At 34.7% G+C, this 15,685-nt stretch overlaps 1 protein-coding gene across 1 annotated transcript in view; it reads left to right on the forward strand.

Annotated features, from left to right (window-relative positions):
* Nucleotides 1–15,685, forward strand: part of STT3B (STT3 oligosaccharyltransferase complex catalytic subunit B) — a 67,185-nt gene that overhangs the window by 16,302 nt on the left and 35,198 nt on the right. Inside the window, exons 2-3 of the mRNA XM_081159259.1 lie at nt 6,670–6,778; nt 11,376–11,663. Coding sequence (XP_081015385.1) covers nt 6,670–6,778; nt 11,376–11,663 — 397 coding nt within the window. The remainder of the gene's footprint in view (nt 1–6,669; nt 6,779–11,375; nt 11,664–15,685) is intronic.

Raw genomic sequence — 15,685 nt, forward strand, 5'->3', positions numbered from 1 at the left:
GGACTCTGAAAAAATAAAAAAACTTGATAGAGAGTAAAGTAGAACTCTTATACTGGTGGGAGTGTACTTTGGAGAGCTATTTAATATTTTTAAATATATGTGTACTCTATAACTAGGGGTGGAATTGCTAAATATTTACCCCAAAAATTGAAAACACATGTCCTCAAAAAAGACTTATAGGAATGCTCATTTATATTTTATAAGAACAAGAATGTACAACCTTATTATTTATTGCCTTAACTGGAAACAACTCATGTATTTTGAAAGGAGAATGAATTGTCATATTCATAAAATGGAGTACTACTCAGCAACAAAAAAGGAACAAACTGATGCTACGTGAATAAATCTCAAAAACATTATGTTGAGTGAAAGAAGCCAGACATCTTAGAAAGTAGAATCTATGATTCATTTATATTCAATCCAAGAACAAATGAATCTATGGTGAAAGAATTCAGAAGTATTGGGTGTGTGTGGAAGTGACTGGAAAAGTGCATGTGGGAACTTTCTGAGGTGATAGTTTATGTATAAAATTATCAAAACTCATTGAATCAATGAGGGTGATGTATTTTAATGCATGTAAATTGTACTTCAGATTTCTTAAATGGGGGAAAAAAATGTCAGGTGTCCTTTATCCTGTCTGTTCCCTTTTCCCCTTGTATTTGCTTATTGCCTGTCCCTCCTGCAAGATTGTCAGCTTCATAAGGTCAGGGACCAAGTTTACCTTTGGCTCTTAGACTGTATACTTATATGTATAATGCCCAGGCTTATTGGCAGTGAGTCAAAAGTTATTTGTAAACTATAATTTATTCATAAGTTGGTATCCATATTTTTTGGTTGCATTTTTAAAGAAAATTATTTGCATGTAACAGAATCTTGTATTCAGAGTTTTTCTTTATGCATCTTCTAGGTTTTTCTGTTCTAGAATGCACAAAAGACATCTGTTTAAGTGTTTGTAGAGTAATCTCTATAACTTTGCCAACTATGGTTTGATATAGGTCAGTGTTTATATATTTGTATAGCAAAATTTTAAAATCAGATTTCTAATAAAAATGTGAAGTTTATTTTATGTTATTACTCTTAAACAAATGAAAGCTAAACAATTATCCTATTTTCTTCTGAATTGCATCCTGCCATCTCTCCTTAATTTCTTGAAATATAGGGCAAAGAAAGGAGACCCTATCGTTCTACTTTTTTGATACGAAAAGGCCTTAAGCTCGGCAGTAATTTGAAAAAGAACCAGGTGGTTACATAGCACTTAATTAACTAGTGCTGTTCCTTGTGGTGGTGGTGTTACTATTTTCCTTGATGAAGTAATATTAAATTTTAAGTGATTTAACGGCTGGGTCAGAAGCTTGAAAAATAAGTATAGTCTCAATTTCAAGTGTAGTTTTTTCTGAACTATTGAAGACGGTACCTCGGAGCAGTTTTCACTGCTAAAAAGCAGTGCCTTTCTATTTTGAATTATGTGTTGGGGGGGGTCTTCTAAAAATAAATTCAAAATTCTTCAGAATTTTTATGTATATTCTGGTGAGAGAGTTCATATTTTCATCAGATTCTCTGAGACTTTTTCTCCAGAAAGATGAAAAACCCTGTTTCTCCCTCTGTTTTTTTTATGATTTTTTTTTTCATTGCCAGTTGATGGTTTTGCCAACTTTTTAGAAACATAAACTTTTAAGGTCAGCAAGAAATTACTCCGTATCGAGTTGTTTACCTGTGCTGAATATTGTAAAAGTGTATTTGATATGATTTGAGTTGGTGCCCTTCATTTTTTCATTGTTTTTACGATTTTTTCTGAACTTTTCGGTGGCAGAACTAAATTGTAATTACTGGGTTCCACAGACTGGCCTCTTCTGGGTTTCAAACCGTCTCAGACATAGATGTAAGAATGATGAAGATGAACTTCTACCTTCAGTAAGCCTAATTTTTGTTATGGAGCCTCTGGCCAGAAATGCTTGTTCTCAATTATAATACCAATTTTGTAGGGGAAAATATATATTTCTTAGCAAAATTTTTAGGAATGTAAAAATCTGATACTTTGTGGCTGCACGTATAGATTTTAGAATTTTAAAAAGCACTGATTTTTTTTTTTTTTTTAAAAGGCTTTGATTGCATATGTGAACTATGGTAGAGCAGTGTTTTTAGTACTAATGGTACCTTCAACATTCAAATTATTTAACAAATAATTATCGTGTGGTAAGTATGTTCCAGGCATATCACCAAGTGTTTGGATATATATACAGGGTCTCTGTTGTAATGGAATTTATTTTCTGGCAGGCAAACATGTAAACAAAAAAAGATCAAGATAATTTTAGTTAGTGATAAAGGCTCTTAAAAAAAAATGTGCTAGCTAGTGTCTGGGATGGGGCTACCACTATAGATGTGGAAGTGAAAGAGGCCTTTTTGATGTGATTTGCGAATTAAGACAGTTTGATAGTGAGTTAGCTAGCCTTGTGAAGATCTGAATTAAGAGCATTCCACCAAGCAAGAATAAGTTTGGCATATTGAAGGGACAAAAATAAGACCCCCTTGGCCAGAATATAGTAAGAAATGTGGTGTGTGGATAGTTTTAGGTTAGGGCAACATCAAGTGCTGAGATTGGTAATTGTGGGAATTAAACCCTTATTCAGACTAATTTTTTTTAAAAGTAGAACAAAAATTCATTTGGCTGCAGCAGATGTTTTTCATTTCTATATATAACTCTGAATGGTGTTATGAGTGATATAGAAGATGAAAGACTTTAGAGGCCAGAACATAAAGAGGAACTCAGATAGCATTGACTAAAGTATATGGAGTGTTCAAACAATGAAAATTTAATTAAACCAATTACACTACTTTTATTACCTTCTACTTGAATAGTACATTTCTGTAGAATGAGTAGTTTATTTTAGAGTGGGAGTTAAAACGTTTTACACAATTCATAACCTCACACTAGCACTAAGTCACTTTACTTGGGACATTTGTGGGTAAATGTTTTAAAATTGGGTCATACATAAAGTGTTCAGTGGCACTTTAACAAACATTCATTGAACTTAATATATGCCAGGCACTGTGCTTAATGCTAACTATAGGAAGATTGACTCATTCATCTTTGCCTAGAGACCAAACCAAACCATCTCAGTAAGTTGTCATGCAGATTAAATGAACTAAAGGTACTTATTAGAACAGTATCTAATTCATAATAAGCACTCATTAAATGTTCACTATTTATTTTTGTTATTACTATTCACTTAGGATGGAGCCTAATAAATAAATTCATGCTGTTTATTTAGTATGCTGGTTTGAAAGAAGTTCCCAGTGAAGGCATAGTTCACAGTGTTGGTGTGAAGACTCTATACTTTCTCTGAGATCAAGTAAGATAATCTGCTATTGAGAGAACTGTGTGATTCGGAGAATCTGAGTTTCCGGAAGTTTATTTGCTGGATCATAATCTGTAGAGGTTGAATAAAGCAAATTTATCTTGGAAGTACTAATATACTGAGATATTTGTGAGGATAAGTCTAAAAAATTATATTTAGACTTCCTACCAATTCTAAAGCATGAAGTAGAGCAGAAAAGTCAGCATTAAATGAGAAGAGAAAAATGGACAGGTCAGTTTCAGGGACAGAAATTACAGTACATACCTTGAGGTGCTTGGCTTTGGTACTGTGTCTCAGCGAGGTGTGTTTTATTTGGAATTTTGGTTTTCAGATGGTCTCCTTTAGGGAAGAGCCAAGTTTTTATATAGCTTAACATAGATTTTCTTATTTTAATAAAGCCGATCATAGTTAAACAGAGGTCATAGGAAGCAATGTGGAACTCTGAAATTAGAAAAGTCGATCTTTTCTATAAAGCCAATATCTTTATTAAAAGACCGCTTTTCTTCCTTGTGTTTTCATACTACAGTTTTTGCTACTATATTTGAAGAAATAGGAAAAGCCTTTTTCTTTTATGTAAAACCTAGATTAATGCTAGAGGGAAAAGAGACTAATTGAAATAGTTAAGTATTAGAAGTATGTAATGAAGAAGGTAAGCTTCCATTGATTTACTTAGGGTGGAGGCTCTGCTTTTACATAGTATAATATCTTACTTGAATCTAAGTGAAATCCAACAGGAACTACAAATTTCCCACCACTACAGATTTTTGGCATTTTTCCTTCAGAAAGAGAAAGAGGGAGAATGACTTCTTAAGACAGACAAAATAAGTCTTATATAGATTTTTTTCATTTATGAAATTGATACACGAATAATTTTCTCACTTGTCAGTGACAAGACTGCTTCAAGATGTAAGGAAAATGGGATAAAGAGTAAAAATGTTACTTCTAAATTTGATAAAACAGAAACAACCATACTTAATTTCTATGTTATTAGAAAATACTTAATAACAGGAAAGAGGAAGAGATGCAGAACTAATTGTTAAACTTTAAATCTCATAAGTAATTTGTTCAAATCAAAATACTGATAGATTTTGGTGATGATTAGTAAAGAAGACTATCTCTTGGAAGATGTTACAATAATGGCCAATAGGATCAACAGAATTAACATGTTAACATATCTGTCTTGCAATCTTTTTTTCTTTTCATGAGAACCGAGACTTTGCTTTCTATCAGATGAGTTTTTGAACCATGCATAACATCTGTCTTATAAAAATGAATGGCTTTTTTTAGATCAAATAGAAATTCCTAGTTCCTGTTCCTGGTTAAAAATATGAAGGAAAAATTCTGTGAGAAAAAATACTTTCCTATTCTTTCTCCTTTCTTTTTGATATATCAGATACACAAATGATAGTATACATTATTTTCATGTTATCATTAGACATTGTCCCAAAGTAGTGTAATATTTATGTGGCAAGCTTGTCTATGATGGCAAGAGGGGTTGGCGTAAAACAAGCCTGTGTTGGGTGGAAGAAAAATGAAAGATAGCAACTCTTGGAAAATAAAGTGTACCCATGCTTATGCACAGGGACTATGATGGCACCTACCACGTGGCTGATACTGATAGCCTCCTCCCTTCTTTGTTCATACCTGTCTTCAGATGTCTCAGCTAAGCCTTTCTCCCTACCAATAGTTTCTGTGTGGCTATTCTCCATCTTTTGCTTCATTGTGCTGCTGTAGGATCTTAAATATACACTTGAACCTTCCCAGGGATATTTTCCTTAATGGATAGCTGTCTGTTTCCTTTTCTCTTGGTGGGTGGGTGGGATGAAGACTGGTGTCTGCTACTATGCGACCTTGCTGACATCAGTTCTCAAAATACTTTTCATTTTTGAACTTTTTACTATTTAGCCTGTCTTGTTTATCTTGACAATCATTTTTGACACTCAGATGTATGTTTCTTTTATCATAGGTCTTTATTTTATAATAATAGTAGCAGTAGCCTTCAAGTGCTTTAGAGACTTTATGTTTTTACTCGTCAGCTACCTTATGATGTAGGTGCTGTTGTTATCCCTCTTTTACAGATGAAGAAACTAGAGTACAGAGAATATAAGTCATTTTCGTAACCAAGGTCACAAAGCTAGTAAAGTGTAGAACTAAGATTCAAAGCCAGGCAATATGATTCTAACACCTTCACTCTTAACCTCTAGGTTATACTTCCTTTCTGGTCACTGTTGCTTATCTTGGCCCCCTGATGATATTCTTATTTCTGTTTCCTATGTTATTAAGTTTTCCATTAGTTGATTTTGATACTTAGCTTTTATGTTGCTCACTTTTCTCAAATGTTTGATTTTTGAGTGTGTGCTTTTTTTGTTGGTATTTGATCAAGTCTGTCTAAAAATGCAACAGTGCTTACTTATTAGAGCTAGTGATTGTGGGAAGGAGAGTCGTGACTTGCTGCTGGGAAGGATATATCAAACTAATATTGGATATAAGGATTTCCTTTTCATGTTCTTTCTGTCCAGCATTGTTCTGCTTTTTGATTCACTTGTGAACATATGTAGTGCAGACACTTCCTTGCTTGGCAATGGTAGGGGAAGGGGATCCACCTGCCTGGCTAGTTGTTCCTAATGCCATTACTCTGAGGATTTCTGAAGGATTTTCTCCTGCCCCCCATAGCTGCTGTAAATGAAATATGGTTTGCAGTTTACTTCTGTTTGTGGTTTGGGCTGTGGTTTTTTCATTTTCATTTCTTCCTATTTGTCTTATGTCTTCCATTGCTGTTACACAGTACTATTATAATTTTATTCTTATGGCTTTAGTACTATTGTGATATATTCTTTAGCCTGTAATTTTTAGGGTTTTAGGATTGAATGTGACTGTCAAATGTGCTCCTTTCATTTTGGTGATATCTTCTGCCAGTAGTTCTTAATTTTTTGAGAGCCATTGACCTCTTTGACCATTTGGTGAATTTTATGTACTCTCACCCGGTTTTTTTACTCAAATGCAGCTGTGTACCATTTGTACCCCAAGCAATGGCCAAATGTTAACTTGAGCATTAGTAGTTTTGTAGACATTGAGCATAACTGGTTGGTAGTCATTGGAGTGGGAGGTACTTTGCTTTTAGTCATATTAGAGGAATGAGCCTATTTCTTGGAAAATAATTTGTTATTCAAGTTTGAGGAAAATTGCTATAAAATATATATTTATATAGCCATAGACTTAACTGTAAAGACACTTATATTTAAAGTATAATATTAGAAAGAACTGTTTCTAGGAAGCAGTTTTGTAATAATTCTTTTTTTCTTGTTTTCTCCAGGTTTAACTATAGATCAACACATCATCTTGCATCTCATGGGTTCTATGAATTTTTAAATTGGTTTGATGAAAGAGCATGGTATCCACTAGGAAGAATAGTAGGTGGTACTGTAAGTATATTTGCAGTTATTTATGTTCATACCATAAAATTTTATAGTTGAGTAATTCATAAACTGCTAAGATGATGAGGATTCTTGAAAACTTTGTATAGTTAACTAATGAAATGTTCTGTGGTTTATTAGCCAGAGTTAATTTTCTAAATCTCTTTTCTTGACACTATTCCACCCCCACCCCTCACATCCCTACCTGTTTTTGTGTTATCTCACACTACCACTATTTCCGACAAATGGTGAAGGCTGTGAGGGGATGGGGATCTCTTGTTATCCTGTATCCTTAGTTCAGATTATTTGTGTGCTTGTGTCCCAGATCTGTCCTAAATTACTCTAGGAACTGAATATCAGTCATAGTTCACGGGGAATTATTATATTCAGAAGATGACTTCAGGGAAAATATTTTTAGTATTTGTGATGTAGGGAGAATATTTAAGAGGAAGTGAAAGACGACACCTATTGGGGAGACATGCATGTTTATATTGTGGGTTTTTTCTTTTTTTACTTTATTGTTGAAAATATTATAGATGTCCCTTTTTCCCCCCTTGACTCCTTCCACCCTGCACCTACTCACCCCAGGCCTTCACGACACTATTGTCTGTGGGCTATGCATATATGCATGTAAATTCTTTAGTTAATCTCTCCCCACCCCACCCGCCACCTTCCCTCAGAGATTCGTTAGTCTGTTCCATGCTTCTGTGTCTCTGAATCTATTTGTTCATCAGTTTATTATGTTCTTTAGATGCCACATATGAGTGAGATCATGTGATATTTGTCTTTCTCTGCCTGGCTTATTTCGCTTAGCATAATATTCTCCAGGTCCATCCATACTGTACCAAAGGGTAAGAGATCCTTCTTTGCAGCTGCATTGTATTCCATGGTGTAAATGTCCCACAGCATTTTTACCTACTTATCTGCTGATGGAAACTTGGGTTGTTTCCAGATCTTAGTTATTGTAAACTGTGCTGCTATGAACATAGGGGTGCATAAATTCTTCCTGATTAGTGTTTCAGGATTCTTAGGATATATTCCTAGAAGTGGGATCACTGGGTCTAAAGGCAGTTCCATTTTTAATTTTTTGAGGAGCCTTATGTGGCTGCACTAGCCTGCATTCCACCAGCAGTGTACCTGGATTCCCCTTTCTCTACATCTTCACCAGCGCATGTCATTTGTTGATGGTGGCCATTCTGACAGGTGTGAAGTGATATCTCATTGTGGTTTTAATTTGCATCTTTCTGATAATTAGTGGTGTTGAGCATTTTTTCATATGTCTCTTGGCCATCTGTATGTTTTCTTTGGAGAAGTGTCTATTCAAGTCCTTTGCCCATTTTTTTAATTGGATTGTAGGGTGAATTAATATTTTACAAAGGAGGCAAGAGCATACAATGAAGTAAAGATAGTCTCTTCAATAAATGGTGTTGAGAAAATTGGGTCGGTACATGCAAAAAAATGAAACTAGGTAACAAACTTACTCCATACACAAGAATAAATTCAAAATGGATAAAAGACTTAAATTTAAGTCGCGAAACCATAAAAATCCTGGAAGACAACATGGGCAGTAAAGTCACCAATACATCTCCTACGGCAAGGGAAACAAAGGAAAAAATAAACAAATGGGACTACTTCAAACTAAAAAACTAATGCACAGCAAAAGAAATTATCCTCAAAATACAGAGGAACCCCACGGTATGGGAGAACGTATTTGCCAAGGATACATCTGATAAGGGGCTAATTTTCAGAGTGTACAAAGAACTCATACAACTCAACAAGTGGAAGACAAACAATCCAAGTATTGAAGTTTACCAATTTTATTAGATTTCTTAACCCAAAGAAATTTTGACTTTATTGATGATCTATTAAATGTTTGTCTTCTATTGTATTAATTTCAATTTATTTCCTTCCTCCCACATTCTTAAGTTTATTGTGTTTTTTCCTGACTTTCTGATAAAGTTTGCTCAATAATTTCCAAACTTTTTTGTTATTAATGTATTCATGTTAAAGCCATAAACTTCCCACTAATCAGTATTTTAGCTACATTGAGTAAGTTTGATATATAGTATTTTCATTATCATTGAAATCAAAATGTATTTTAATTTCCATTATAATTTCTTCTGATTCATGGGTTATTTAGTATTTAACTTTTAAGCATAGAGGGTTTCCTTGTTATCTTGTTTTGATTCATATTTCAAATATATTCTGTTTAGAGAAAAATTCTGATTCTATATTTTCATTCCTTTGAAACCTATTGAGACTTAGTTTGTGGCCTATAAGTGCTCCCTCTGTGTTTGGAAAGAATATGGTTTCTGTGATAGTAAGATGTTGTGTTTCCAATTTGAGGCATGTACTTATCCTTGATGTAAACAGAGATAAAGATACAAGGAAAGTAGCCATGATGGTTTCCAGGGCAAATTAGGAAAATACTGAATGGTAAGAGATGTGGTAGTTGGCTATTACCTACCCTTCTTGAGGTGCTAATCTTGTCACACACCTTATTGTATTAGTATTTGATAACCCTAGTTTGCTTATTGTGTTTAACTTTGTATCTTGAATTCATCCTCACTGGAGTCTTATTTTCTGAGATTCTTGGTATCCTGGTATTAGGAACCATCCCTATAAGAATCTTTCTCTTGCCTATGCTGGAGCCCTTAGGGGTTTCACATTTTTAAGGACAGATTTTTGAGGTCATTTGTTAGCTTGAGGTTTCTTATACCTGAAGTTGTTATAAATGTGGAATCTGTATTCACATATGATGAATGAGTTTCTTATTTCTCATTTGTTTCTAATGAATGGGAAAAATTTGTCTAGTTTCACGAGTAGGCCTTGGCTTTGTGCTGGGAGTTAGGCCTTTTCTTTGATACATATATTGAGCGATAATCCCCCAACTTCTAGTCCTTAAAGTGTGTATCAGACCTAGAGTGTGTTTTTTTGGGGTTCTATGGCATCGGTACCTCTAATTTGAACTTCCTCTTTATTTTTGGCATCTGGAAGGTTCCCTTTTTTTTAAAGCTTAAATATGCCTTTTTGTTGTGGGGTGGGTTTTTGTGTGGTTTGGTTAGGGTTTTGTTTTGTTTTTTGTATTTTCAATCAGTATTTCTGTGTATTTTGGCTGTATTTGGTGTGTCAGCTCAGTCTGCCATAGGATCATGGATATATTAACTTATCTTTAGAGGCATTTTCAAATTCATTTTCATGTTCATTTAATATGACTGACAAAATCATACTCTGGGACCTGGTATTGCCTGTGAAAAGAGACAAAATTTTAATTTTTTATAATGATGATGGTTGCCACACCTCCCCTCCCCTCCCCCCCCCCCTTTATTCTATTCTGCTTCTGCACATTCAGTAGGTATTGAGCATCTATTTTGTGTCAGTCATTGTGTTGGGTGCTGGGGAAAAATGTTCCTGCTCTTCTGAAGCTTATATTCTTGTGAGGGTGTTTAGTTAATAGACAATAAATAAACTAAGTAAAATAAGTAGTATGGGAAATGGTGGTAAGTGATAGAGAAAAAGCAAGGCAGTGGGTTAAAGACCTTGGGGAATTTGCTGTTCTAAATAGTATAGCTAGGAAAGGAAATTTATGACATTCTTTGAAGCTTTTGTGGTAGAGAAAAGAATCTTTTAGGATTTAGTTAAGGATGGACGTGTAAAGACACATTTTAATCACTGATGAATTGCTCAAAAATATCCTGTTTACTTTGAATCCTCTTACTGTTTTATGTTCCCTGTTTAGAGTGAGGATGAAGAGTAAACTGTTATTTTACGTTGTAGAAAAACTCTCAACCTTCTAGGAGTCCCAAAATATGATCATTGCTTTTTTTTTTTTAAATATATCTTTATTGATTTCAGAGAGAGGAAAGGAGAGGGGGAGAGAGGGGGATAGAAACGTCAATGATGAGAGAGTCATTGATCGGCCGCCTCCTGCACACCCCAGACTGAGGATTGAGCCCGCAACCCCGGCGTGTGCCCCAACTGGAAATCAAACCCCGATCACCTGGATCCCAGGTCGATGCTCAACTGCTGAGCCACTCCCGGCCGGGCTCATTGCATATTTTGATCATTGAGTTCACAAACTGATTAGTCCTTCATTTCCTAGCTAGAACTCTATGCTTTCCAAATCTTGGCTTTGAAAGGAGGAAAGAACCATTTATAGATACCACTTAAATTGTACTGCACATTAATTACTCCATCTTTTCTCCTTTTCTCATTCCTTGATACACACACAAGTATGGGCAAAACTGGAGCATGTTAAAACCCTAAACTTAAGGATAAGTTAGACTAGGACCCGGTTTTATAATGAAAAAATAGTGGAATTAATAAGTTACCCACAGTTTTCCATTGAAGAACATTTTCAGCATTAATAATCATTCTATGTGATCTTCTTTTATATGAATATGTATCTCTCTCTCCATATATGAGCTTTTTCTTTGTATCCAATCCAAAAGTACATTTAATTTTGAAGCATGTAAGGAAGGAAAACTGTTCTGAGATCTTATTCTCAAACTTACTGTAAACAGTATGTAATAATAAAGAACTTATGTTAGTGTTTTCAGCTACCTTATTTTATGTGTCATTAAATTTTTCCTTTTTTTCTTCCTAGGTTTACCCAGGGTTAATGATAACAGCTGGCCTTATCCATTGGATATTAAATACATTGAACATAACAGTTCACATAAGAGATGTATGTGTGTTCCTTGCACCAACTTTTAGCGGCCTTACATCTATATCTACTTTCCTGCTTACCAGAGAACTTTGGAACCAAGGAGCAGGACTTTTAGCTGCTTGTTTTATTGCTATTGTACCAGGCTACATTTCTCGATCAGTAGCTGGATCCTTTGATAACGAAGGCATTGCTATTTTTGCACTTCAGTTCACATACTACTTATGGGTAAGTAACATTTAATTTTTTGCTACCATTAATACCCTTGAACTTTCTACTGAGATGCTGTAGGTTGTACACATTGTCTTTTATCAATTGTAGTTGCATACAGACATCTGTCACTATTCATAATAGATTTAATAATGATTAACATTTAAAAATACGTCAGGTACTGTTCTCTCTCTCCCCCATATATATGTTGTGTGTGCATGTGTGTATAAAAAAATTTGACAGTAATTCTGCTGTCCATTTTACAGATGATGATAATATCCTTTACTTTATAAGTCAGCTCCAAAAAAGAGACTATCAAAAAGAGAAGCCATTGATTTTGTTTCTTTTTTCATGGGGGGAGAAGGGTCAGAAATACTGAGGAGGTTCAGATGTGGTTCAGTGTCTTGGGATTTTGAATTTTGTTTGCAAAATTAGCACTCTTTTGCGGTTGCCAAGTTAATTCTTCCCAATCTGTATACCTTTTATTTCCATTTCTTGTCTTTTTGTATTAGCTAGTATTTCTAGTATGACGTTGAAAAGGGGTGGTAAGAAAGGACATCCTTGCCTTGTTCCTGATCTTAGTGGGAAAGCTTCAAGTGTCTCACCATTATCTATGATGTTAGTTGGAGATTTTTTAATATATATATTATTTTCAAGCTGAGGAAGTTCCATTCTTGTTAGCATGCTAAGTGATTTTTATCATAAATGGATGTTGAGTTTTGTCAAATGCTTTTTCTGTACCTGTTGATATAGTTACATGATCTTTTTCCTTTGACCTCTTGATGTCATGAATTACATTAATTACTTTTCAAATATTGAACCAGACTTTTATACGTGAATAAATCTAGCTTGGTTGTGGTATATAATTCTTATATACATCGTTGGATTTGATTTGCTAGGATTTTGTTGAGGGTTTTTGCATTTGTGTTCATAAGAGGTATTGGCCTATAGTTTTCTTACAATGCCTTTGTCTGGTTTTGGAATTAGAATAATGCTGGCTTCATAGAATGAGTTAAGAAGTATTCCCTTTGTTTCTGTTTTCTGAAAGACATTGTAGAGAATTGGTATAATTTTTTTCTTAAATGTTTAGTAGAATTCACCAGTGAACCCGCCTTGGCTTGGTGCTGTTTTGAAAGGTTATTAATTACTGATTCAATTTTTAAAATAGATATAGGCCAATTCAAACAGTGTTTCTTGCATGAGTTTTGGCAGATTTTGTCTTTAAGAAATTGGTTCATTTTATTTAGGATATCAAATTTGTGGACATAGAGTTGTTCATAGTATTCTTTTATTATCCTTGAAATGTTCATGAAATCTGTAGTGATATTTTTTCTTTCATTTCTAATATTAGTAACTTATGTCCTCTTTTTTCTTAGCCTGACTAGAGACATCAATTTTGTTGATCTTTCAGAGGATTTGACTTTGAGAGAACCAGTTTTGGGTTTCATTGATTGTTCTCTATTGAGTTTCTGTTTTCAATTTTATTAATTTCTGCTCTAATTCTTCTTTCTTTTACTTCCTTTTTTACATTTATTTTATGCTGAATTTACTCCCAGGCTTTAAGTTTTTGTTTCTTCAGTTTGTTCTGGGATATCTTTTTCCTCTGTGTAATGTTCTCTTCTGGTTTAGGAACAATATCTGCTCTTTCTCAGTAAGGATCATCTTAATGTGGCAGGGAGAGTTTATGTACGGGTTAATCCAGCCCACCCATGAGCTCTTATAAGGATCACATCTTGGGAGCTTTGTTCACCTGCCATGAGTTCAATGACCCTTAAGTTCAGCATTATTTTCTGAATGTTTAAGCATGTGCAGCAAAAATTCAGCACTCTTTTTGGGTCACCAACTCTGCATCCATCCCCAATGTTTGGCATTGACACCCCTCCCAACTCCATTTAACAACGATTTGGCACTCACAGCTTCTGTAAAGTGATATCCTTCAGGTGCTTGGTGGGCTTTTGGGTATATATATCCTTAATGAGTGTTCTAAAGGGAACACAAAGATTTGAACCTCTTAATTTGCACAATTTTGTGGGATTTTCTGGATCCAGTGAATAGTGAACCGTTTTCAGAGATTCACCTCAGAACTTTTAAAGCATTTTTGGGTTGTTGGGGGTTTTTTAATTTTTTTAATCCTCACCTGAGGATATGTTTTTATTGATGGAAGGGAGGGAGGGAGGGACATGGATCAGTTACCTCCCATATGCACCCTGACCGGATATCAAACCTGCAACCTAGGTACTGCCCTGACCGGGAATTGAATCTGCAGCCTTTTGGTGTATGGGACGATGCTCCAACAAACTGAGGCACCGGCCAGTGCCCTTTTTTTTTTATCTTGTTTTTTTCTTCAGACTACTGGGCCCAAAAGCAGCATATGCTGTGGCAACCCCAGGCTGAGATTCTCCTACTTCCTTTAGATTTAAATTTCCCTTCCTTTTCTAGTTTCCTAAGGCTGAAACTTTGATTATTGGTTTAGATCTTCCTCTTCTAATACATGAATTCAGTGCTATAATTTTCCCTATATTGTGGTGCATAACTGTGTTGTCATCTTAACAATATTGTTTTCTAATCTCTGAATGAACATGGGGTGTGTTTCCATTTACTCGTCTTTAATGTCTTTCAGCAATGTTTTATGATTTTCATTGTATAAGTCTCTTACCTCATCAGTAAAGTCGTAAGTACTTTATTATTTTTGATGCTATTGTAATTGGAATTTTTTTGGTTTTTTCAGGTTGCTCATTGTTAGTGTATAGAAATGCAACTGATGTTTGTTGACTTTGTGTCCTGCTACTTTGCTGAATTCATTTATTAGCTCATAATTTTTTGTATGTGTGGAATCTCGGGTTTTCTTCATATAAGATTATATTATCACCCTGGCCGGGTGGCTCAGTTAGTTGGAACGTCATCCTGTACACCAGAAAGGTTTTGGGTTCAATTCCCGGTTAGGGCATATGGCTAGGTTGTGGATTTGATCCCCAGTGGGGGCACGTATGGGAGGCAACTGATCAATGTTCCTCTCTTTCTCCGCCCCCTTCCCCTCCCTCTAAAAGTCAATGACAACGTATCCTTGGGTAAGGATTAAAAAGAAAAATAGATTATATTATCTGCACACAGGGATGATTTTACTTTTTCCTTTCCAATTTTGGATGCCTAACCCTAACTCCTGTTACTAGTATATAGAAACACAACAGATTTCTGTGTATTGATTTTGTATTCATAATTTATTCTAATAGTTTTTTGGTGGAGTCTGTATGCAGGGTTTTCTATATATAGAAAACCTGCAAATAGTATCATGTCATCTGCAAATAGAGTTTTACTTGTTTCTGATTTGTATGTCTTTTATTTCTTTTCTTATTGCTGTGGCTAGGACTTATAACTCTGTGTGAAATAGAAGCAAGTGGTAATAGTGGGCATCTTTGTCTTGTTCCTGATCTCAGATGAACGGCTTTTAGCTTTTCACTATTGAAATTTATATTAGCTGTGGGTTTGTCTTATGGTAATGTATTTATTAGGTTGAAATATGTTTCTAATATACCTATCTGTTGAGAGTTTTTATCATAAAGAGATGTTGAATTTTGTCAAATAGTTTCTGCATCTGTTGAGATGATCAGATGATTTTTATCCTTTATTTTGTTCATGTGATGTATCATGTTGATTTATGGATGTTGAATCATCCTTGCATCCCTGGGATGAACCCTGCTTGGGTATGGTGTATAATCCTTTGAATGTGTTGTGGATCTGGTTTGCTAATATTTTGTTGAGAATTTGTGCATCTGTGTTCTTCAGGAATATTGGCCTTTAATTTTTCTCTTTTTGTAATGTCTTTCTGGGTTTTGAATCAGGGTAATGCTGGCTTCAAGGATAGATACTAATCTTCTTAAATGTTTGGTAGAATTCACCTGTAAGCCATGTGGCTCTCACTTTTATTTGATGGGAGTTTTTTTATTATTGCTTCAGTCTCATTGCTAGTAATTGGTATGTTTAGATTTTTGTATTTCTTCCTAGTTCATTCTTGGAATGGTATGTGCTTCTAGAAATTTATC

The sequence above is a fragment of the Miniopterus schreibersii genome, assembly GCF_964146895.1.
Source record: "Miniopterus schreibersii genome assembly, chromosome: 15".
In the NCBI taxonomy this organism is placed as follows: domain Eukaryota; kingdom Metazoa; phylum Chordata; class Mammalia; order Chiroptera; family Miniopteridae; genus Miniopterus; species Miniopterus schreibersii.